This window comes from Mustela nivalis (assembly GCF_964662115.1).
Source record: "Mustela nivalis genome assembly, chromosome: 6".
In the NCBI taxonomy this organism is placed as follows: Eukaryota; Metazoa; Chordata; class Mammalia; order Carnivora; family Mustelidae; genus Mustela; species Mustela nivalis.
Window position 1 is genome coordinate 151,530,974 of NC_139025.1, and position 25,028 is coordinate 151,556,001.

The window sequence follows — 25,028 nt, forward strand, 5'->3', positions numbered from 1 at the left end:
GCCATAACTAAAGCAGCTTCCACTCAGTACTTGCACACTGACTTCTCTGTGGGAGCAGAACTGCTCAGTGCAGTGGCCTGATCTCTAGCAGAATCACTCTGAATTCCGTGTCTACAAGAAGGAGCAGATGTTCTGACAGGGATGAGAGCCCGTGAGGCATCTGAACAGTGAGACCCAGCAGCTCCCCACTTTCAGAAGTACGGTACCAGTAACTCTGGCGAGATGGTTAGGTAAGAGTGGGCTCCGGGGTCGGCCGAACCCATCTTCAGTGTGGCCTTAGATAAGCAACCTACCTCGCGTTTCCTCATCTGCAGAATGGAAATATTAGGGCTGTTTTGTGGTTAAAATGAGGTAATACTTGTGAAGAATTTAGAATGAGTCTCTGGCACATAGGAAGCCCTAGTAAATGTGAGTTATTGTTAATACTATTAATAACATGAAGGTAGTAACAATTCTATTACGTCCTCATGTCAGTAACTTACAATTCCTGTCCTCCACTGATCTGTTCTCCTGATAAAATCTGAAATAAACAGGCTTAATATAACTTTGAAATTTAATTCGACCCCAACAGTTTGAAGGCTAGAAATAAAAACAGTATGAAATAAACATGGTAAAGTTGATTTAGATGAATACTTTCAGTTGCTGATTCAATAACTATTTAAGAAATACATTTCAGGGAGCAGGATCAATAACTGGTCTAGACCCTCAAACCAGCACGGTTTGGACTCAGAGTACAAGAAGGTGCCCAATAACATTTCCTTTTTTCTTTCCCCACTAACATTTCTTGAATGAATTAAATAAACGAATTTTTAAAATTGTCACTCCAATCCATTATCTCATCACTAATATTCTACTCTTTTGCTGTACCCCATCTCCTCCCCTCTGGAGCAGTATCCCCCCGGTTTTAGATGTATTTTAAGAAGCATCCTTTTTCAAAAGACACAAGGTGATTTGGTAGAACCAGGACCAAAACATCTTATTTAACTATGTGTGATCAACAATATGACTGGGGGCCACATCTCCCGTGCCATGGAAGAGCTCAGTAAATGCTCCCCTCTATACTTACCCCCTTGCTCTCCCCACGACATCTTTCTTCTCTAACCAGTGTTGTCCTTGTTTATAGAGGCCTCTATCATCAACAGCATTATTATCTCCTTTGGTCAAAAACTTGATATGTCCATTTTGCCTTAAAAGAGCAAGGGGAAATAAAAGTAAGGGAAAGCCAAGTCATCAAGCACAAAATTTCCACAGCACCAAAAATGCTGTGGCACTGTGTATTTTATCATCATCCGGAATGTCAAAATGATTATCTACTTAGCTAAAAGGATGTTCCTATGTTTATACGAGGGAAAAACCAGAAACAAGCTGAAAGTCTAACATTCAGGAGTTGAAATACGTAAGCATTGAGCACAATGTCACGGAAGAATAGTTAAGTTACACTAGAAGATAATACACATTTATTAAGTGAAGAAAAACTTAGACAAATACAAACCACCGATTTTCTGTAAATACAAAAGAGCAAAGGAACACATTAAACTATCCCACATGATATAATCCACAATACTAAGGAAATGACAGAATAACTTAGTTTCTTCAACAAGTTGTGAGGAACAAAGAAAGTTGGAAGAATTTACAGCTTAAATAAAAAGATTATAAAGCCTTATCAACCAACTGCAACCAAGGACTTTAAGTGAATCTAGATTCAAACAAACTGTTAAAAAAAAAAAAGCTATGTATGACACAATCGGGAATTTGAACAAAGATTGGAAACGTAATGATACAAAGGTATGGTTGTTCTTTTTTGGGGTGTAAGCATGCTAACTGTAATTATATGTTTTTTAAAAGCTCATTGCTTATGCTATATAGATATTTACTAATATTTACATATGACATGGTATCTAGGATCTGATCCAAATAATACAGGAGGGAGAGTGGGAAGAGGTGGTAGTCGAAGTGGGGCAGAACTGGCCATAAATTCATAATTATTGGGACTGGGTGAGAGTACATGAGAGTTCATTATACAGTTCTGTGTACTTCTATGAACATTAGAAATTCTATTTATTTATTTATATTTTATTTTATTTTTAAGTAGGCCAACATGGCACTTAACATGACTCTGAGATTGTAAGTTGCAGACTCCACTGACTAAGCCAGCCAGGCACCCCAGAAATTCTACATATTTAAAAAATAAAATGAGGGACACCTGCGTGGCTCAGTCAGTTAAGTGTCTGCCTTCAGCTCAGGTCATGATCCTGGGGTCCTGGGATCAAGTTCTACAACAGGATCCTTGCGCAGTGGGGGCCTGCTTCTACCTCTGCCTGCCGCTCCCCCTGCTTATGCGTGAGCTCTCTCTGACAAATAACAAAATCTTTAAAAAATAAAAGAAAAAATAAGATAGTGAAAAAGATCTAAAGTGATAGACCAAAGCATAAACAGTGGCCATCTATGGCTTTCTTTAGCTTCTAACTTTTCTCTTTACTTCTAATTTTTTTCTTCAAAAACCATACATTGCTTTTACATGCCAGGGTTTTTAAGAAAAGCAGTTTACTTGATCAGGAAATTATTAGTTTAATTCTGCTAAAGAACAGGAGGTTGGGGCGCCTGGGTGGCTCAGTGGGTTAAGCCTCTGCCTTCGGCTCAGGTCATGATCTCATGGTCCCGGGATCGAGCTCCGAATTTGAGAGAGCCTGCTTGCCCCGCAACCCCTGCCGCCTGCCTGCCTCTCTGCCTACTTGTGATCTCTGTCAAATAAATAAATAAAATCTTAAGAAAAAAAAAAAAAAAAAGAACAGGAGGTTTCTAGTAATTTTAAAATTTAGTTGAAAGCAGAGTACATTTTACTGTTTGATAAAGACTATCTTAAACCTAATTCAAGTGCGTTTGGGTTAAGTATTATACAAAGAAGAAAACTGGCCTCAGACTCCTACTGACTAACATCCACTTAGATTCTAAGCCAGACTGGCTCACGAGACATGAAATGTGCAGATGAAACTAAATTGGAAGGTGTTGCAAACACCAAAAACAGTTAAGTGCAAAGAGTCACATTAAAAATGAGATTCTAGTTAGAAAAAAATGCAAATATATACAGAGAAAAATAATCCTTAGCTGACAACTCAGTGAGGGAAAGAGAGGCTGAAGACTTCAGGAGAGTGGAAGAGGGCAGGTGCCAAGCGGGGCAGCAGCAGGAGCAAAAGGCAGGAGCCCAGGAAGGAAGAGTGCACCGAGCCAGGAAAACAACAGCGAGCCCACGGAAGCAGAACAGGGATGTCAGATTTCACGAAAGGAAATGGGGACGTGGAGAAGCTCCCCAGGAAAGGACAGGGACGCTCCAGGAGGCTGGGGCTCTCCTCAAAGACTTGATCTGCCAACAAGGCAGAGACACACACGTGTGCACACACACACACACTCAAGCTCCCCGCTCCGGGACGGTGTCGGGAGACACCACTAGAGCTGGTGAAAAGACAGGGTCTCCGTCTACGAAAGGGAGTGGCGGCACTGGCTCCTGTTAGAGCCGCTGTCAAATCTACCCCAGCACTTCACTGCTCACGCCCCAACATGGACTGATGACCCACGCATGCGGGGCATTCCCCCGGCTACCACGGGGACCAAATATTCAATACCATCCATCTCCAAGGAGCTCTGCATGCTTGCAGTTTAATTCAACCATCATAATACCGTGATGTTAGCAGGGAAGAATGAATCACTTTCTAGGTAAGAAAAAGTAAGACCCAGAAAGCTAAATGGGGCAAAACACTCTCTCTCCCTGCTCAGAAAGAGCAAAGCTGAGGACTAAGTCATCCCAATTGCAAACTTTCTCCTGCCAAATATTTGACCACATGCCAGTGTTCACCATCATTAAACCATAATAGGAATTTAGTAAGTGCCCCTCAGAGAGGACTATAAAATCAAGCAGGAATTTATATGTGGGAAAAGCATCATCATTAAGAGGGACTTGACTAGCAGGCTAATGTGAGAACTACCCCAGAGAATTAAGTCAACTGAGAATATTTCAAAGTGATGCCGTCTCTTAAATGAAAACACAAACCTCGCTACGTCCTAGCTCTTTCCTGACTCGTTTCTGTTGGGAGAAAATGGAAAACAAGAAAGCAGGTAGGGGAAGAAGGACTCAAAGAAGAGATGTTCCGCTATCTGCCGGAGCATGTGTAACCTTGCCTGCTGGTGTTATACAGGGGGGAAATGTATATTTATAAAACAAAGAGTGAATTACCCCAAATTTAACATTTTTTCTGGGTGTTATGGTTGTATGTGATTTCTGGTTGCTATATTTACCCATTTTATTTTATTTTTTTAAGATTTTATTTATTTTACAAAGTGAGAGAGATCACAAGAAGGCAGAGAGACAGGCAGAGAGAGAGGGGAAGCAGGCTTGATCCCAGGACCCTGGGATCATGACCTGAGCCGAAGGCAGAGGCTTAACCCACTGAACCACCCAGGTGCCCTACCAATTTTATATAGCATCTTATTATTAGCTGTATAATAAGACTATTATAAGATGGAGAGTCAATATATGAAAAAATGAGCTTTTTCTGATATTTACAAATTTACAAAGGCATTGGACATAAGAAGCAGGTGGAGAAGGAAAGGAGGAATGATACCAAAGAGAGAGGTCAGCTGAATGATTCATCTTTCTTCTCGGAATTCAGGATTTTATTTTTTTTTTAAGATTTTATTTATTTATTTGACACAGAGAGAGATCACAAGTAGACAGAGAGGCAGCCAGAGAGAGAGAGGGAAGCAGGCTCCCCGCCGAGCAGAGAGCCCGATGCGGGACTGGATCCCAGGACCCTGAGATCATGACCTGAGCTGAAGGCAGTGGCTTAACCCACTGAGCAACCCAGGCGCCCCCAGGATTTTATTTTATTTTTATTTATTTATTTTTTTTTAAAGATTTTATTTATTTATTTGACAGGCAGAGATCACAAGTAGGCAGAGAGGCAGGCAGAGAGAGAGGAAGAAGCAGGCTCCCTGCTGAGCAGAGAGCCCGATGCGGGGCTTGATCCCAGGACCCTGGGATCATGACCTGAGCCAAAGGCAGCGGCTTTAACCCACTAAGCCACCCAGGCGCCCCCAGGATTTTATTTCTTAAGACAATGTTCAGATGAAAGAAATGTGTAACGGTGCAAAAATCAGCCTGAAAATGTTCAGGGCACATTTACTAAAGCACTTCCTCCATTCTGGTCATTACTTAGTCTCATATTTAAGAACACTGTTAAGACTACTAAATCAAATGATATTCACAATCAGGAAATTTAGTGCCCCCAAAAGAAAAACGGAAATTGGAAGCTTCAGAATATTAACTGCATCTGTTATCTAAGCAGACCTTCAAGTTGAAGGCATCTCAAGAGTCTGAAATGAAATCACCAAAAACCCTAGATCAGTAGAACTCCCTGCTCTTCGGGAAGCCTGCTTCTCCCTCTGACGGCCACTCTCTCTGCTTGTGCTTGCTCTCTCTCAAATAAATAAATAAAATCTTTAAAAAAAAAAAAAAAAAAAGCAACAGTTGACAGTTCCCTCTTCTCTAAGTGGAGAAAATAAATGACTTTAGAGGGTGGGTAAGAATAAGATACTGTTTATTCATTCTCCAGAAGGGAAATCACTGCCTCACTGTTTCCCTTCCCCTCCAGGTGTCCTCCAGGATACTTACCTTTTCCTTCATTTCTCTTTCCTTCCCTCCTGAACGTTTTCTTTAACTAGAAACACTACAGAATTGTTAAGGGAGGGGGTGAGGAATATGGAGCTGGACAGGAAAGCATAGGCTCCAAACTCACAAATGTTATAATTCATCTTCCTAAAACTCTTAATATTGCAGATAAGGAAAAAAGACCCAGAGAGGGGAGATTTTGTGCTCATTGTTATGCCCCACCTCCACCTCCAGGTGATTCTAAAGGTTCCACATACATCCCTTCCAACTCTAAAATGCAAGGGTTTATGTTCAAAAGTATAACTTAGATTTTAAACATTTTCTTACTTTCTTTTTTTAAGATTTTATTCATTTATTTGTCAGAGAGAGAGAATACATGCAGGGGAACAGGAGAGGGGAAGAGAGAGAAGCAGGCTGCCCGCTGAGCACAGAGCTTGACTCGGGGCTCGATCTCAGTACCCTGGGATCATGACCAGGCAGATGCTTAACTGAGCCACCCAGGTGCCCCAGATTTTAGAAATTTTCTTTGGAATTTAGAAATTCCCCACACTCAGTCAGTGGAGTGCACAACTCTCAATCTTGAGGTTGTGAGTTTGAGTCCCATGTTCGGTGTAGAGATTACATACATAAAATTTTAAAAGAAAAAGGGGCGCTTGGGTGGCTCAGTGAGTTCAAGCCTCTGCTTTCGGCTCAGGTCATGATCCCAGGATCCTGGGATCGAGCCCTGCATCGGGCTCTCTGCTCAGCAGGGAGCCTGCTTCCTCTTCTCTCTCTCCCTGCCTACTGTGATCTCTCTGTCAAATAAATAAATAAAATCTTAAAAAAAAAAAAAAAGCCCTGTGTATCACCCCCCAAAAAAAACTACATGAAGGTTGATTCTAAAGAGAATCTTCTAATGTAATTGATGAGGTAACCCTACGTAATCCTTAAAAAAAAAAAAAAAAAAAAAAGCTATATGGCAATCTGACAGACATATCCAGTAAGAATAAATTTACCAACTTTTTCAAATTCAAAAGAAAAATTCTTTTTCTTTTAAAGAATTTTAAAAAATTTTAAAAGAAAAAAGAATTTTTCTTTTTCTTTTTCTTTTAAAATTCTTTTTCTTTTAAAAATTTTTAAAGAATTTTAAAAAATTTTAAAAGAAAAAGAATTTTTCTTTGGAATTTGAAAAAGTTGGTAAATTTATTCTTACTGGATATGTCTGTCAGATTGCCATATAGCTTTTTGGTTTTTTTTTTTTTAAGGATTACGTAGGGTTACCTCATCAATTACATTAGAAGATTCTCTTTAGAATCAACCTTCATGTAGTTTTTTTTGGGGGGTGATACACTGGGCTATAGATCTTGTTGGGAAGTAAAAGGAAACCAAAAAAACTTCCAGAAAAAGCTTCAGAGAAATAAATGAATTAATGAATAACTATTTAGTTTTCCAAATGTTCACCAAACCTTCAGTTATTCATAAAAATGGATTTGAAGAAGGATCTATGCTTTCCCCACTCTTCTTAATCTTCAGGTTATGAAAATTAAACACTGCAAACACTAAAACATATAAAGATCTTAAAACAGAGAAGATACAGTTTGCACATACTTTTCATGAATCTTCAAGACTCGGTGAACTATAGGAATCTCTCGTCCTTCTATCCTAAAAACCACAATTTCTCCCACTCGGATGGGATCTTCAACTCGATTTGTTAAAAAGAGAAGATCTCCTCTATGAAATGCTGGCTCCATGCTGCCACTACGAGGGAGAGAAGAATAGACAAGAAAAAGTGTGAGATTAAATTTACTTTCAAAATCAGATACTCGGGGCATTGGTGGTTCAGTGGTAGAATTCTCGCCTGCCAAAATCAGATACTCAACAAAACAATTATAAGTATCACCCTTGGAGTATACTCAATACTTTAACAAATATATCTGCATTGATGTGTGTTGTTCCCAAAGCATGGTTTCCACAGACTAATGAGTTATACAAAAGTTTCTTTAGTTATTAGCCTTTACTGACTAGATCCGTTTCAAGCATTACTATTCAAAGGAGCTTAAATCTTGAAAAGGGCAGTGTTACTAATTCCTTAACCTTTTAGAATTTCAAGTGACAAGTAGAATATAAAAGAATGAACTTTATAATCACTGCCCTTATTCTCACCTCATCTGAAAACACTGAACACATTCAAATATTCAAATGAGAGCTGGATCGTCTTCTGCCATTTATAAAGATACAGACCAAGATGACCTTACAGTTTTGATTTGAAGAAGGAAAAACAGTTCATCAAGTCAAAGAATAATCAGCTACAGAGATAAAACTTCTGTTAATAATTTACTTATTTTAAAAAGAAACACAAGAAAGAAAATCAGAAAAAATGTGGAGATTTTTGTTTTAGAATTTCAGAAAGGAGGAAAGGCTTCAATTCCATGGTAACGAGGACAAACTTCTAGAGTGTTTTCTCACCTCTCCCCTGTTCTACCCTATACCAAGTTCTTCAAAGAGCCCAAGATATTTGCACTAATTAATGAACCTTTTCTTGCTAAGAAGAAGTAGCCCAACAGTATTATTTTCTGAAACTCAAACTCTAGTTTTCAGTAACAGATTTACTAAGAGAAAAATAGATAAGGGTTTAAATCCAATATAGGAATAACGAAGAAGTCCAAACATTTCCATGTAAGACTCTGGTACCTCAACATAAGAGAATATGGCAGTCATTCCCAAACTTACTAGAATCACCTAGGGAACTTAAAAAAATAAATAAATAAAAATAAAAATCCCGACATCTAGGTCATAGCTCCAGCCATTTAAATCAGAATGCCTGGAGATGGAAGGCAAACATCAGTATTTTGTAGACCCCAGGTGACTCCGATATATAGCAGTCTATAGGGAACCACTGGGGACGTGGATTTTCAGTACGTTTATTCTTAAAACTTTTGTTAACATTCTTCAGGGTACAATGAGTTCCCTTTTTCAGAAATTGTTCTGAAAACAGGACATGTGTTTGGTGAAAATATTAGAGATAGTATTTTAGACCTGTGGTTTTCAAGTTTTTCCTTTGATTGATTTTTAAAATCAGTGACATCCTTTGTTTAAATAAAACCTTGCTTGAAAATTATACCAATAAAACAGATACAAGCTGAGCTGCTATGGTTTAATGGCTCATTTTTACTGAGCACTTACTGTGTACAAAGTGCCATCCTAAGTTGTTTTTTTTTTATTTTTTTTTATTTTTTTATTTTTTTTTTTTTAAGTTTTTTTTTTTTTTTAAAGATTTTATTTATTTATTTGACAGAGAGAAATCACAAGTAGATGGAGAGGCAGGCAGAGAGAGAGAGGGAAGCAGGCTCTCTGCTGAGCAGAGAGCCCAATGCGGGACTCGATCCCAGGACTCTGAGATCACGACCTGAGCCGAAGGCAGCGGCTTAACCCACTGAGCCACCCAGGCGCCCTAAGTTGTTTTTTTTTTAAACCATCTTCAGAACTCTATGATGTAGATACTCTCATTATTCCAACTTTATGGACAAGGAGATTGAGACTTAGAAAGCTGTAAGGTTTTAAATTAAAAAAAAAAATGTTAAAGGTAAGATCTGAACAGAATTCACTCTCACTGTGCTAACCTGACTCTTAAGCCCCTCTAGAGTTTTCAGCAGGGAATTTCATAATCACACTTACATTTAAGATTCATCACTTCAGAAGGGATAGAGTTTGTAGAGGACATCAAATTAACTATCAAATTAATGAGTAAACCAGAAAAGATCAGAAGGTAGACTGGGAGATCAGCTGTCCAGGCTACTACTTATAATTGAATTCTTGGCAATCATTAATTGTGTTATTAAAAATATGGACACAGGGCACCTGGGTGGCTCAGTGGGTTAAGCCGCTGCCTTTGGCTCAGGTCATGATCTCAGGGTCCTGGGATCGAGTCCCGCGTCGGGCTCTCTGCTCAGCGGGGAGTCTGCTTCCCTCTCTCTCTCTCTGCCTGCCTCTCTGTCTACTTGTGATCTCTCTCTGTCAAATAAATAAATAAAATCTTTAAAAAAATATAAAAAAAATATGGACACAGGAGAATCGTAAGGAGACACATAAAGAAAAGGACGCACATACAGAATTACTCCAATCATGTAAGAAGTAATAGACATGAGAAAAGAGACTAAAATGTTAGTAGTGATTATATCCCAGAACTAGGGGAAACTTCATTTCCTTTAGATTTTTTTCTATGTTTTCAACATTTCATATAATGAAAATGTATTAACTTTTTCAGATTATAAAAGCATATTTTTAAAGGTCACTACAACAACCCAGGCAGGAAATGAGGGCCTGAAATAGAACAGTAGAGAAGACAACTATAAAGTAGAAGAGACAACGAAAATAACAAATCTGATGGCCAATCGGATAGGACAGGAAGGGGTGATCAAAGATGACTCCTGGATTTTTAACAATGGTGATGGAGCAGATGGTGGTGACAGTCACAGAATCAGGAGGAAGGAGAACAGGTGTGTGGGAAAAGGAGATGAAGTTTACTTTTATTTTATGGAGTTTTGTTTTATTTTATTTTATTTTATTTGACAGAGAGAGTCACAGTGAGAAAGGGAACACAAGCAGGGGGAGTGAGGGAGGGAGAAGCAGGTTTCGTGCCGAGCAAGGAGCTCGATGCGGGGCTCGATCCCAGGACCCTGAGATCATGACCTAACTGAAGCAGATGTTTAATGACTGAGCCAGGTGCCCGGCTAGCTCAGTCGGTAGAGCATGAGACTCTTAATGACTGAGCCACCCAGGCAGTCCCATAACATGGAGTTTCAAGTGCCCCATCAATATTCAGATGATGTCCAGTGTAGGGAGAAAACAAGAGTCTAGATTTCAGGGAAGAAAGCTGAATGAGACATGAAAAGATTAAAAAATTCAGATACGGGAGTGCCTATATCTGTATCAGTGGGTTAAGCATCTGCCTTCAGCTCAGGTCATGATTTCAGGGTCCTGGGATCGAGCCCCTCATTGGGTTCTCAGCTAAAGGCAATCACTCAACTTAACCAACTGTGCCACCCAGGCACCCCAATAAATCAATCTTAAAAACGGGGCGCCTGGGTGGCTCAGTGGGTTAAGCATCTGCCTTCAGCTCAGGTCATGATCTCAGGGTCCTGGGATCGAGCCCCACATCGGCCTCTCTGCTCAGCAGGGAGCCTGCTTCCCCCTCTCTCTCTGCCTCTCTGCCTACTTGTGATCTCCTTCTCTGTCAAATAAATAAATAAAATCTTAAAAAAATGTAAGAAAAAAATAAATCTTAAAAACAAAAACAAAACAGTGTGCGGTGAGAGGACCATTAAAGAAATACACTGGGGGACACTTTTTAAACTTTAAAAGTTATTAGTAAACTTTTTACCACTGCCTGACTAAAATTTTAAAATGAACACATCAATTATATATTTTATAAGAAGCTATACATAGACCACTTAAATATTTTTAAACTGACTTCAGCTCTACAAAGGGGAAAAAAAAGTTTTGAACATTTACTGAAACTCCGGTTAGAAAAATAAATAAGACGGGCGCCTGGGTGGCTCAGTGGGTTAAGCCTCTGCCTTCGGCTCAGGTCATGATCTCAGGGTCCTAGGATCGAGTCCCACATCGGGTTCTCTGCTCAGCAGGGAGCCTGCTTCCCTCTCTTTCTCTCTCTGCCTGTCTCTCTGCCTCCTTGTGATCTCTGCCTGTCAAATAAATAAATAAAATCTTTAAAAAAAAAAAAAAGAAAGAAAGAAAAATAAATAAGAAAGTATTTGCCTTCACCTGGAACTAATATAACACTATGTGTTAAATATTGGAATTTAAAAAAAAAAAATATATATATATATATTTTTTAAGTTGTTTTTATCCCCAGTAACTTCACAAAAGTCCTAAAAGTGGATTCTCAGTTAACCTGAACCCTCTGAGGCATATTCAGCTCCAGGTAATTATTATATTCCTCAAAGTTACATGAAACCCAGGCTGCCTGGTTTTACTCGGTCACCCAGTCATGCACATTACCTTTCTCTAATGACTGCTTCTTCTAGTCTTGACCAGATTCCCTCCCACTAGGACCTGGTCTCTTTTAATTTTCCTTTCTTTATTCCATATTGGTAATCAGAAAAGCTTAGTATACAAATAAACCTACTTGCGAAATAACTTGTCCAAACACCACTTTTAAGCCCCAATTTCCAGCCGCAGCAGAAGTGAACTGTTTTCAGGACCACTGCGTTGAACAGGTCCTCAGCCGAATCCCTTGCTCACTCCAATATCTCCAGCTTACAGGTTATTAGACTGTTCTTAAGCATCTCCACTGAAGGGAACTCAATCTGAAATAATCCCAGAAGAATCCCTAAAAGAAGCCTCCCCTGGGCCCTCGGTCTCTCCACCTTTTCCCCACAGTGCCAATTAGTGTGGCTTCTCCTGTCAGTGTTTGAAGCCGAAGCTCTCCACTGAATTTAAAACTGTCTGGCAACTTGGGGCCACGTCTCTGTACTCCCAGAGAAGTACATTAAATGCTTTCCCAGCTTGTAAAATACATACATGCCTTTGGATCTGTCAAGTCACAGCTGGACGTGTTCACTAATAAACACAGAACAAAGGTATGAGTAAGAGTAGGCGTAAGGTAAGAGTAAGACGCTGGAGAGCCAGTGCCTTGCTGGGGAAGCACTTGATGCCGATGTGTGCAAATCCCAAGATGACAATGAAGGAACCAAACTGATCTTGTTAAGGGCAATGTACTGTTATCTACGCTGTAGATGACGTTAATGATTATTTTATATTTATACACAGCTATCTCCAGAAAAGATCTGAAATAGCTTGTATAAGTAAGCCCCAAATTAGACGAAACTATAATGATTCAATTATACAACCAAGTGGTAATTCTCCAAAAAGGAGTTAGTTACTAAATCTGGTTTTTAAACCACTAGAGTGTAAGTTCAAGGGTAGAGAAGGAAATACGGTGGGCAAAGATTCAGTACTGTCACTTTAAGAGGCAGCACTAATGTCTTCAAAATTCCAGAAGTCTGTTTAGAAGTGATATTTAAAGGTCAGCAGGAAGCCTGGAAATAATTAGTGATGCTTCTGTACTGACACTGAGAACATGCTGCAGAGAAACTCTTAATTAATTTGTCGAGATGATACCTAATCTAGCAAACTAACAACTAATAGCCAGCCCAATGTATCAAAATGAGGAATATAAGAAGACAGAATTATCTCAGGAAAATACAGCACATTGGAACACTTTCTTATAAGATGTGCCAAAAATAAAACACACATAGTAAATGTTTTGGAGAAAAGTCATGAGCCTGTTGGGGCTCTGAATCCTAAGTGACTAACAAGGCTGCGCATTTCCCACAGTTGAAAAATGGTAACTGATTTTCTCTCAGGCCCGAAAGCATGGTTTCCCCAAAAATACAATAGTTATCCAATTTCTCATTTTTTTCCTCAAGTAATGCCATGCAATTCTATGCCTTGAAAAGAAAAATTAATTGTTACCTGAGCACCACTACAATTGGACTTTCACTTCCAGTTATGACCATTAGCCCCTTCCAGATCATTAGTGCCGACGAGACAATCATTCCAAAATTTAGGACTTGATAATACAGCTGTAAGAACAAAAGAGAAGAAAGGAGATCCATAATTATCCCCACTCAAGGAAGCAACTGAGAGTAGTATCGATTTAAAAGTTTAACAAAGAAAATGTTTCAGGTAGTACTATTACGGCAGCTGAAGTTCTACGACATTCTTTAAAATTACATTAATAATTTAAATTAAAAATTAAATTCTTTAAACTACACCGTCAGCATCCAGCACAGCCAATAACCCTTATCACCCAATAACCTTTCTCCCATTTGGTCGCTCAATGTGCTACCATTACATAATAACTTGTGTTCAAAACTCTTCACAGATGTTTTCATTTAGGTTTCACCACAATTCACCTTAAGTTCAATCACATCTGTGATACCTACCACTGTTTCTCAACTCCTGTAGGACTTACTTTTCTACAGTGTTTATCCCTTGACAACAATGGGCTATTCCATGGCATTTAACTCCCCTCCTCATCTTACAGTTGAGGAAGCTTAGGGTCAGACAGACAAAATGGCTTCACCAAAGTCATACAGCGGGTCAGTTACATAATTAAGACTCGAAAGCCAGGCTTTTCTGTCTTACTAAATTTCTACTACTCGACAAATTTTAAGATTCTACCTCAAAAAGCAGGTATGACACCAGAAAGGCATTTCAGGTGAGAGAAATAATGGGAGCTTACCATGTTGGACTAAGGCCGAGTAAGAGGATGATTGACTCATTTTTTGTTATTTTAAAAAATATATGTGCATGTGGACATTCTATAAGACAACTATTCTAGTTTTCAAAAATTCAATGTCATGAAAATAAAGGTAGGAGACTGTTTTAGATCAAAAAGGACTACAGAGACATAACCAAATGTAAGGCATAAACTCTGGATCTTGGTTCAAAAGAACAAAATGCATATAAGAAAAAAAATCCCAACTATTGAAGACATTTTGCCTGGCTGGCTTAGTTGGTAGAGCAAGTGACTACTGATCTCGGGGTCGCCAGCTCAAGCCCCATACTGGCCATAGCAGGGATTACTTTAAAAAAAAAAAAAAAAAAAAAAAAAGATGTTTTGGGGTCAGTTGGGGAAACTCAAACATGAAATGACAGTAGGAAATTAGTGTTAATTTTCTTAGGTATGATACCAGTATTATGGTTATGTAGGATACTGCATGCTAGCAGTAATTACCCAACAGGAGTAGTTGGGGGTAAACTGTCGTATCTGCAACCCATTTGAAACAATTCAGAAAAAAAATTGTATGCACACATAAGTACACATGGAGCAAATACGGCAAAATGCTAACAACTGCTGAATCTATGTGGCACAACTTACAGGTGTTTGTGTACTATTCTTTCAAGTTTTTTCAGCCTTATTGAAATATAATTGACAAATACAAATGCAAGGTTTTTGTTTTTTTGTTTTTTTTTTTGAAGTAGGATACATGCCGCATGTGGGGCTTGAACTCAAAACCCTGAGATCAAGAGTTGCATGCTCTACCAACTAAGCCAGCCAGGTGCCTCCAAAGTGTAGGATATTTCAAGTGTATAACATAAGGGGGCGTCTGGGTGGCTCAGCTGATTAAATGTTTGACTTCTGATTTCAGCTAAGGTCATGATCTCAGGGTCCTGGTTTTGAGCCCTACACTAGGCTCCGTGCTGGGCATGGAGCCTGCTTGGGATTCTTCTTCTCCCTTTGCCCCTCCCTCCCCACCCTGCATAAGTGGATCTTTAAAAAAAAAAAAAAAAGGATAGACATGATGATCCGATATATGTATACCCTGTTAAAGGGTTCCCCCATGGAGGGGGAACACATCCACCGCCTCACATAACAGCCCCTTCTGGCAGGGGAGGGAGGTTAGGTCTTTAGATTTTTCTTGAAACAAAGGTATAGGGGTGCCTGGGTAGCTCAGTCGTTAAACGGCTGCCTTCGGCCCGGGGCATGATCCTGGGGTACTGGGATCCAGCCCTGAATTGGGCTGCTTGCTCAGCATGGAGCCGGCTTCTCCCTCTGCCCCCACCCCCTGCTTGTCCGCGCTCTCTCTCCTCTCTCTGTCAAATAAATAAATGAAATCTTTAAAAAAAAGAAAGAAACAAAGGTATAAAAAACTGGAAGAACATAAATCTTTGAGTGGGGCTCAATACTAGCCCATTTGGTGTTATTTTGTTTATCTGTATTTTGTTATCTATATTTACAATTTTTATTTCTATCAAAATATAATTTAAAAACCAGCCATTTGGGGCACCTGGGTGGCTCAGTGGGTTAAAGCCTCTGCCTTTGGCTCGGGTCATGGTCCCGGGGTCCTGGGATCGAGCCCCGCATCGGGCTCTCTGCTCAGCGGGGAGCCTGCTTCCTCCTCTCTCTCTGCCTGCCTCTCTGCCTACTTGTGATCTCTGTCTGTCAAATAAATACATAAAATCTTAAAAAAAAAAAAAAAAACAGCCATTATCCTGGTCATGGGAGGCCACCCCAACAATCATTTTTGTTTCTTTTAACTATTTCTTGTGCTATTTACCCTTATGCTCCTAAAAACTAATTTTACTCCTATTTTGGTTGCCCTAGATGAAAATATGAACACTTTCTAACAGATACAAATATTTCCTATTCTTTGAGTAATGGAGTAATAGGAGCATACAGGTATAATCTGATACCTAGTTTGACATTCCCAACTGGGGACATTTCTTCCCATTCACAGGGAAGGAAACTGAGGCACAGAGAGGCTAAGTGGTATGCTCATAGCTGCACAGCTATTGGCAGGCAAAGCAGCAACTATCAGAACGCACGTCTCCTAAATTCTACCTCTTCAAGATGGTAGCTTTTTTTAAAAGATTAAAAAAAAAAAAAAAATGGTCCTCTCACTCAGAAAACAGAATTGAGGAAGTGGAGGGAGAGGTTAGAAGCAAGAAAGCTAATTTCTAAGAAGTAATTCTGGCTAACCAGTGGATACACAGACAGGAATCCAGCTAAAGGTCCTACTTTCCAAGCTTTTGATCCTGAAAAAATCACCTACAGTATTGGTTAGAACAGCAAAATCTGCACCCCACCCGAGTCTCTGGGGGGAAGGGCTGTGAGATTCCACATTACTACCAAATATAAAATATAGCTCCATGATTCCTTACCTGGGGGTCAGACAGGTTTCTTATTTCAAAACCGGCCAGATTCTGAAAAGGTAACCCTTACATGTACCACCTATTTACATAACATCCCTGGCAGGGTCTACGGCAATATCCCATCATCAACCATGATAATATTTCTGCAGTAAAACGTTAAAAATTCACACTGAAATAAATAAAATCTAAAAATAGCCACATGTCTATCATTCAGGTCTGTTTCATTGATGAAAATCTTTCCATTTTCAGAAGGGAACCGAGGTAACATTCTCAGAACAGGTATGGGATACCTAATAATTATTCTTTAAAAGAAAAACGAAAGACAAAATTTACAACTTCCCAGGTCCCTGCCAGGAGGTCACTATTCTCCCCATAATTAGCTTTCTCTAATACTACCTTTCACTACAGAGTCATTGTTATGAAATGTATCTAATCACCAAAATCACCACCATCATTCTTCTTAGTGAGAAAGAGGTTCAAAGTCCCTTGCTGTGTATATCCGGTATGGTCCTTAAAATGGGCCTGCCTGGGCGCCTGGGTGGCTCAGTGGATTGAGCCACTGCCTTCAGCTCGGGTCATGATCTCAGGGTCCTGGGATCGAGTCCTGCATCGGGCTCTCTGCTCAGCGGGGAGCTTGCTTCCCTCTCTCTCTCTCTCTCTGGCTGCCTCTCTGTCTACTTGTGATTTCTCTCTGTCAAATAAATAAATCTTTAAAAAAAAAAAAAATGGGCCTGCCTGCACACTGCTAAGTCAGTCTGTGAGCCAAAGCCTAGACAGAAGCACACTATTTGCTGAAACCAATACTGCAAAAGTCTGAAAAATGTCATATTCTTCCTTTCTTTCCCCCCTTTTTTTTCCTACCAACAGTCTTTACTCAGAAGACAAACACATGGCCTCCCCAGCTAATCCTTTCTTTATCACTACACCTGAAAGCTCATGAATATACATGATTACAAAAAGGGCTCTTTCTGGTATTAGAAGAAATAAGGTGGCGGCTACCTAACCTCTTACCATTTGGCAACATCATGCTAACTATTAATAAGACATTGTGACATATGTAGAAAAACAGAAGTGAATAGCCCTGTCACTGTCTCTAAGAAGTGACTGGAACAATTTGCTCTTCAGTGCTCAAGGTGAAACTAGAAAAGAATGTTATTAAAATCAATCAAAGCAGGAGCGTTGGGTAGCTCAGCTGGTTAATCGTTGATCTTGGGGTCCTGGGACTGAGCCCCACATTGGGCTCCCTGCTCAGTGGGAAGCCTGCTTCTCCCTCCACCTCTGCCCCTCCCCCTGCTGATTCTCTCTCTCTCTCAAATAAATAAAATCTTAAAAAAAAAAAAAATCATAGCTCTTGGTAAGCATGGTTATGGGGATTTGTGTGTGCTATTTTACTTTTGTAGTTTTAAAAAGCAGAACCTTCCCCTGCAAGTTCTGTGACAATTTAAAACACTGTAAGAAATAAGTAACAAGAGTTTTAAAAAATGTTGGACAGAAAATACAGCAAAATAAAAGCTGACAAATTTATTAGCCATAATCTGGAAGTCATGTACTGTGCATTTATCTACTATAGTTATCAAATACACCATTATAGTTCCTATTCTTGCAAGAGATATTTGAAGTGCAATGCATAGGTTATTTTCATAGAAGTCACACTTCCAGCAATCCAGCAAAGACAGAAGTGACCATGGAAGCAAAAATGTGACTCAGAGCTACAGAATTACGGCTGGCCTAAGTTTTCTACTACTCTTAAGACCTCAAAGGAAGAGACTCCTCAATCCATAACCACAATTCTCCTGCTTCCTAAGTCACAAAAGAGGAAGCAATTAGAAGCTGGGGTTATTAGAGGCAGATACCTCCACAGCAACTAGAAGTAAAACTGATGGTGTTGGAAAAACTGAAGCATATTCAGAGTATCTGCCATTAGTATGGACCAATAAAGTCACTGACAGTCCCAGTGATGATCTTAAATAATAATAGTAAAACAAAAAAACCCTGAATAATCTAAACAGGCATAATATCATTAACAGAAGACAGATTTCATTTAAAAAATCTGTTCAATCTTTTGGGACACCTGGGTGGCTCAGCTGGTTAAGCGTCTATCTCCGGCTCAGGTTATGATTTGAGGTTCCTGGGATGGAGCCCCACGTTGGGCTTCCTGGGCTTCTTGCTCAGGGGGGAACTGGTTCCTCCCTTTCCCTCTGCCATTCCCCTGATTGTGCTCTCCTGCTCACTCTCTCTCAAATAAGTAAAATCTTTTAAAAATAATTTGGGGGGGGGGGCGCCTGGGTGGCTCAGTGGGTAAAGCCTCTGCCTTTGGCTCGGGTCATGATTCCAGGGTCCTGGGATCGAGCCCCAAGTCGGGCTCTCTGCTCAGTGGCGAGCCTGCTTCCTCCTCTCTCTCTGCCTGCCTCTCTGCCTACTTGTGATCTCTGTCTGTCAAATTAATAAAATCTTAAAAAAAAACAAATTGGGGGGACGCTTGGGTGGCTGAGTTGGTTAAAGCAGCTGCCTTTGGCTCAGGTCATGATCCCAGGGTCCTGGGATCCAGCCCCACATTGGGGTCCTTGCTTCGTGGGGAGCCTGCTTCTCCCTCTCTCTCTGCAGCCCCCTCACTTATGGCTCACTCTCGCTCTCTCTCAAATAAATAAATAAATAAACCCTTAAAAAAAATTTTTTTTTAAAAAACGTAATTGACCAAAGCAAAAATAGGGGCACCTGGGTGCTGCAGTCGATTGGGCATCCAACTCTTGGTTTTGGCTCAGGTCGTGGTCTCAAGGTCGTGGATCCAGCCGTACTTGGGCTCTGCATTCAGCACAGAGTCTAGGATTCTCTCTCCCTTTCCTTCTGGCCCTGCCCAGCTTGTGTGTGCTCTCTCTCTCTCTCAATAAATAAATAAATCTTTAAAAAAAAAATAACAAAGCATGGTAACAATAAGGTATTCTGGAAACATGTGCAGAGGTAAAATACACAACAGCACAAAGGCCAGAGGAGGGGAAATAGAAATATAGTACTGCAATGCTTTCATACTATACATGAAGTCATATAATAGAAGTTGAAGATAGGCTGAGGCAAGTTAAAAACAAAAACAAAAAACACATGATGGGACACCTGGGTGGCACAGTCAGTTAAGCATCCAACTCTTGGTTTTGGCTTGGGTCGTGATCTCAGGGTCAGGAGATGGAGTCCTGCATGGGGCTCTGCTTGGGACTCTTTCTGCCCAGCTTCTCCCCCCAAAGTAAATAAAGTCTTAAAAAAAAAAAAAAAAGAAGATAAACCTTAAAACAAACAAATAAGGTATACCAAACAATACAACAAAAGAAATAAAATGGAAACATTGGGAAAAAAAAAACCTCAACTAATCCAAAATAGGCAGAAAAAAGAGGAATAGGGAACAATAAACAAAGGGGAGAAATAGAAAATTAAGATGGGAAATTCTTAAACACACTAATAATCACATAAAAAATAATGACCTAAGTATTAAACTTTAAAAAGTAACTATTGTCCAATTAGATTAGAAAAAGAAGCTCAATTATACATTGCCTACAAGAAATGCATTCTAAATATAGATACAAATATTGTAAAAGTAAAAAGACAGGAAATCATACCATGCTAACATTAATCAAAAGAAAACTGAAGATCAGACAGATGGATCAAGTGGCCATATTAATATTACAAAAAGCAGATTTTTTAAGAAGATTTTATTTATTTATTTGACAGAGAGATCACAAGTAGGCAGAAGAGTCAGGCAGAGAGAAAGAAAGGAGGAAGCAGGCTCCCTGCCGAGCAGAGAGCCCGATGCAGGACTTGGTCCCAGGACCCTGAGATCATGACCTGAGCCGAAGGCAGAGACTTAACCCACTGAGCCACCCAGGCGCCCCCACAAAGCAGATTTTATAATAAGTAATATTACCAAGAATATGAGGGTCATTTCATAATGATAAAGAGGCGAGTTCACCATTAAGACATACTCTTAAACATCTATGCAACTAATAACTTCAAAATACAGGAAACAAATACTGACAGAACTGCAAGTAGAAACAGACAAATCCACAGTTGTGGTTAGAAATTTCCAAATCCCAGGGCACCTGCGTGCCTCAGTCAGTTAAGCATCTGCCTTCAGCTCAGGTCATTATTCACGGTCCTGGGACTGAGTCCAGCATTGGGCTCCTTCCTCAGGAAGGAGCCTGCCAAGGACCCTGCTTCCCCCCAACCCTGGCTCTGCCTGCTGTTCCCTCTCCTTGTGCTCACTCTCTCTCTGTCTCGGTCAAATAGATAAAAATTTAAAAAAAAAAAAGAAGAAGAAGAAGAAGAAGAAATTTCCAAACCTCTCTATCAATAACTGATACAGCAAGACAGAAAATCATTAAGGATAAAGAAAAGGTAAACAACACTTCCAACCAATTTTACCTAATCGGTATTTACAGAACATTTTGCCCAATGGCAGATACACATTCCTTTTAGGTCTACATTGAATGTCTACCAAGATAGACCATATTCAGGACCATAAAAGAAGTCTTAATAAACAGAAAAGGATTTGCATTATGCCAAGCATATTATCCAATCACCAAGGAATGAAAACAGGAATCAGTAACAGAAAGACACCTGAACCCCCCTCCAATATTTAAAAATCAAATAACAGATTTTTAAATAACCCAGGGTAAAAGAAGAACTCAAAAAAGAAGTTAGAAAGTATTTTGAACTGAATAAAAATGAAAATACATCAAAATCTGTGGGATGCACCTAAAATGCTAAACAGAAGGAATTTTATAGCAATAAAGGCCTATGTTAAGAAAAAAAGAAAAGTCTCAAATTACATGTTGTATTTTTGTTTATACTCTGTTCAAATTATTTTGTAACTTCTCTTGTGATTCTTCTTTGACCCCACGGGTTGTTTTGAAACTGTTTAATTTCCAAATATCTGTACACTTCCTAAATTAAGCTTCTACCTTAAAACAAATGAAAAAGCATATGAAACCCAAAGTAACTCACTGCAAGCGAACACAAAAAATAAGAGGAGCGCCTCGGTGGCTCAGTCAGGTAAGCATCTGCCTTCAGCTCAGGTCACGATCCTGGAGTCACAAGATCGAGCCCCAGGGATAGAACCCCACGTCAGGCTCCCTATTCATCAAGTAGCCTGCTTCTCCCTCTGCCCCACCCCTCTTGCTTTGTGTGTGTGCGCGCTCTCTCTCTCTCTCTCATGCTCTCTCAAACAAATACAACCTTAAAAAACAAAAATAGAAAAATCAGCAAGGATACAGAAAACTTGAATACCATCAACCAACTTAACATCTAGAAAACACTCCACCCAACAGAGCAGAATACACATTCTTTTCAAACACACATGAAGCATTCTCCAGGGATCAGGCTCTTGACGTAGAAAAAAAGAGCCTCAATTTTAAAAGATTGTGGTCTTAAAAACTATGCTTTCCAACCACAATGGAATTAAATTAGAAATCAGCACTGGAATGGGGCGCCTGGGTGGCTCAGTGGTTTAAGCCTCTGCCTTCAGCTCAGGTCATGATCTCAGGGTCCTGGGATCGAGCCCCACATCGGGCTCTCTGCTCAGCGGAGAGCTTCCCCCTCTCTCTCTGCCTGTCTCTCTGCCTACTTGTGATCTCCCTCTGTCTATCAAATAAATAAATAAAAATCTTAAAAAAAAATAAATAAAAAGAAAGAAAGAAATTAGCCCTGGAAAGAATTTGGAAAATCTACGGATATTCAGAAATTAAACAACATTTTTCTAAATAACCTGTGGGTCAAAAAAGAGATCACAAGGGAAATCATAAAATATTTTGAGAACCGAGTGTAAACAAAAACACGACGTATCAAAATTTATGGAATGAAGCTAAAGCACTGCTTTGAGGGAAATTTATAGCTTTAAATACATGTATCAGAAAAGATTTTAAGTCAATAAACCAAGATTCCACTTTAAGAAACTAGAAAACATAGCAAACTAAACACAAAGCAACCAGGAAAGAAATACAGTTTAGTTTTAAAAAATATATATAGTTTTTTTTTAATCTTAAAAAAAAAATATCGTTGAGACAATACATTTTATGTGTATTTCACCACGATTTTTTAAAATTATGCTAAATGAAAGTAGCCAGCTGCAAAAGACTACATTTTAGATTATTCCATTTATACAAACTATCCAGCTAAAGCAAACTGTAAGAGACAGAAAGCAGATTAGTAGGTGCTGGGGGCTGGGAATGGCAACAGGCATCAATTGTAAAAGTGCACAAAGGATCTTTCTGGAATGATGGAAATGTTCTAAAACTGGTTTGTAGTGATTGTTGCACGATTCTGTAAATGTACTGAAAAAATGAACTATACACTTAAAATGGGTGCATTTTATAAATTAATAAAGCTTTTTTAAAAGGATTTTATTTATTTATTTGTCAGAGAGAGTGCGCGCGCACGCACAAGCTGGGGGAATGACAGGCACAGGGAGAAGCAGGCTCCCCGCTGAGCAGGCAGCCTGATGTGGGACTCGATCCCAGGACCTTGGGATCGTGACCTAAGCCAAGATAGACACTTACTGACTGAGCCACCCAGGTACCCCAAAGCTTTTTTTTTTTTTTTTAAAGCACACACACACAAAATAGAAGCAGAATGGGAAAGGCCTCAGAGTAAAGGAGGTCTTTTTAATTGACCCGAAATCCAGAAGCTATAAAGAAAATACAGGTAAATGTGACTACCAAAACAAAATAAAAAAGCAAACAATAATCAAAAAACCCCACAACTATGCATGGCAAATTATACTATCAGTCAAAAGACAGATTACAAACTCTGAGAAAATATTTACCATGATATGGAAACAAAAGACCAATCTCCCCATAAACAACTCTGAGAAATCAGTAAGAAAATAATCACCCAAAAAAGGAAAATAGGCAAAGGCTTATGAACTGCTAGTTCATGGAAAATGAAGTAAAAATGACCTCAAAATCATATGGAAATACACTCAACCAAGCTCAGAATAAGGGAAATACAAAGTAGAACTATCTTGAGGTACTCACTCTTCACTTACTAGAACAGCAGAAACTCAAAGTTGGAAAGCATACAATGCTGGCAAGGCTACAGGAAAAAGTCACTTTCACTTTTTAAATTTTTGAACAATGTAAATATAATATCTACTCATTACTCATTAAGCTACTCATTACAAAAGGGGGAGGGTGAGCCCACAAACTTCTTTCAACTACCTTAGTTGTCTCTCTGAGGCATTTGATTAACTGTCTCACCCTCTGGTTTGTTACATCAGACCCGAAAAGACAAGTGTTCTAAGATCCAACCTTGGTCCTTTTCTCTTCCCATCCTGCATGCAATCTTGTCTCTTCGTGGCTTCAATGACAATATATATGCTGATGACACCCAAATCTCTATCTTCTTATCACACCACATACATTCCCTAGATAAATCCATTCAGTTACTTACTGAAAACCACCCCAGTGTTACACACACCATTAATTCAGCAGATCCAAAGCTGAACTCAGTCCCTTTCCTCAAGTCTCTTCCTCCTTCCACACTCTCCAGCACAGCGACTGGCGCCGTCATCAGCTCGAGGCCTCTGGATTTCACCTCCCCAACACCTCTCACATCCGTCTGTGGGCTCCCTGTCGCTGCTGCTTTATCAGGTCTTGTTTCCTCTCACCAAGATGAAAATAATTCCACAGGTAAACAGTTCTACCTCTAGACTTGCATCCATATAACTCATCTGCCTATGTATTATTTTTTTAAGGTTAAAATGAAATTATTGTACTGTCTGCTCCAAAATTTTTTTTTTTAAAGATTTGTCAGACAGAGAAAGAGCACACAAGCAGTGTTAGCGACAGGCAGAGGGAGAGGGAGAAGTAGGCTCCCTGCGAAGCAAGGAGCATGATGTGGGGCTCGATCCCAGGACTTCAGGACCATGAGCCAAAGGCAGACACCCAACCGACTGAGCCACCCAGGCACCCGTCTGCTCCATTTCTCACGACTTAAAAAGTCTGAACTCCTCAGCATTAAAGGCCTTCCATGATGTGGTCCTTGCTGCCCTCTTCAACCTTACTCCTTGCTACGAGTGATTTTCCAGGCTCGTAACCATAATCATAATCTAGCTTAGAATGCAGGATATCACAGCCCCTCAACAATACTACTCCATGTGGCAATCGAAACTACAAGGTACTTTTTTTTCCCCCCCAAAGTAGGCTCCAAGCCCAGCATGGAGCCCAACATGGGGCCCAAGTCACAACCCTGAGATCAAGACCTGAGTGGAGATCAAAAGTCAGAACACTCAACTGACTGATCCACCTGCGCCCCAGTACATATTCTTACTTAGGTCTTAATGATGAAAATCAGGGGTTAAGTGCCCTTAGTAAGACAATCAGCTTCTAGAAATGCCAACTTAAAAGAGGCTCATTCCATGTTTTTGTGACAATTCCCTATCTCTGAGGACCCCTGCAGCAAGAGAAATAAGACCACTAGGTATGCTTTTGGTAACAAGGCTTACTTGAAGGCTACATCAGCTCTAGAGACTTCTATCATAATCTGGTCAAAGGGACCCTTGACTGGCCCTCCATTCCAGAGTAAATTTGTTTACTATATTGATGGTGTCAGACTGACTGGACTTGGTAGCTGAACCTCGTGACCTAGATTCCCTGGTAAAATACACATACAGCCAGAGTGTGGGAAATAAATTCCACAAAAATTCCCGACCCAGTGAAAATTCTTG

General features: G+C 39.8%; 1 protein-coding gene across 2 annotated transcripts in view; it reads right to left on the reverse strand.

The window, feature by feature from the left end:
- The window catches only part of SEC11A (SEC11 homolog A, signal peptidase complex subunit), a 41,605-nt gene that overhangs the window by 6,279 nt on the left and 10,298 nt on the right, over window positions 1-25,028 (reverse strand). Inside the window, exons 2-5 of one of the 2 annotated variants that reach the window (XM_082736194.1) lie at window positions 13,136-13,245; window positions 7,250-7,399; window positions 1,067-1,186; window positions 483-520 (exon numbers count right to left, since the gene is read on the reverse strand). In XM_082736194.1, coding sequence (XP_082592320.1) covers window positions 483-520; window positions 1,067-1,186; window positions 7,250-7,399; window positions 13,136-13,245 — 418 coding nt within the window. The remainder of the gene's footprint in view (window positions 1-482; window positions 521-1,066; window positions 1,187-7,249; window positions 7,400-13,135; window positions 13,246-25,028) is intronic. The other variant, XM_082736193.1, reaches the window with a different exon arrangement.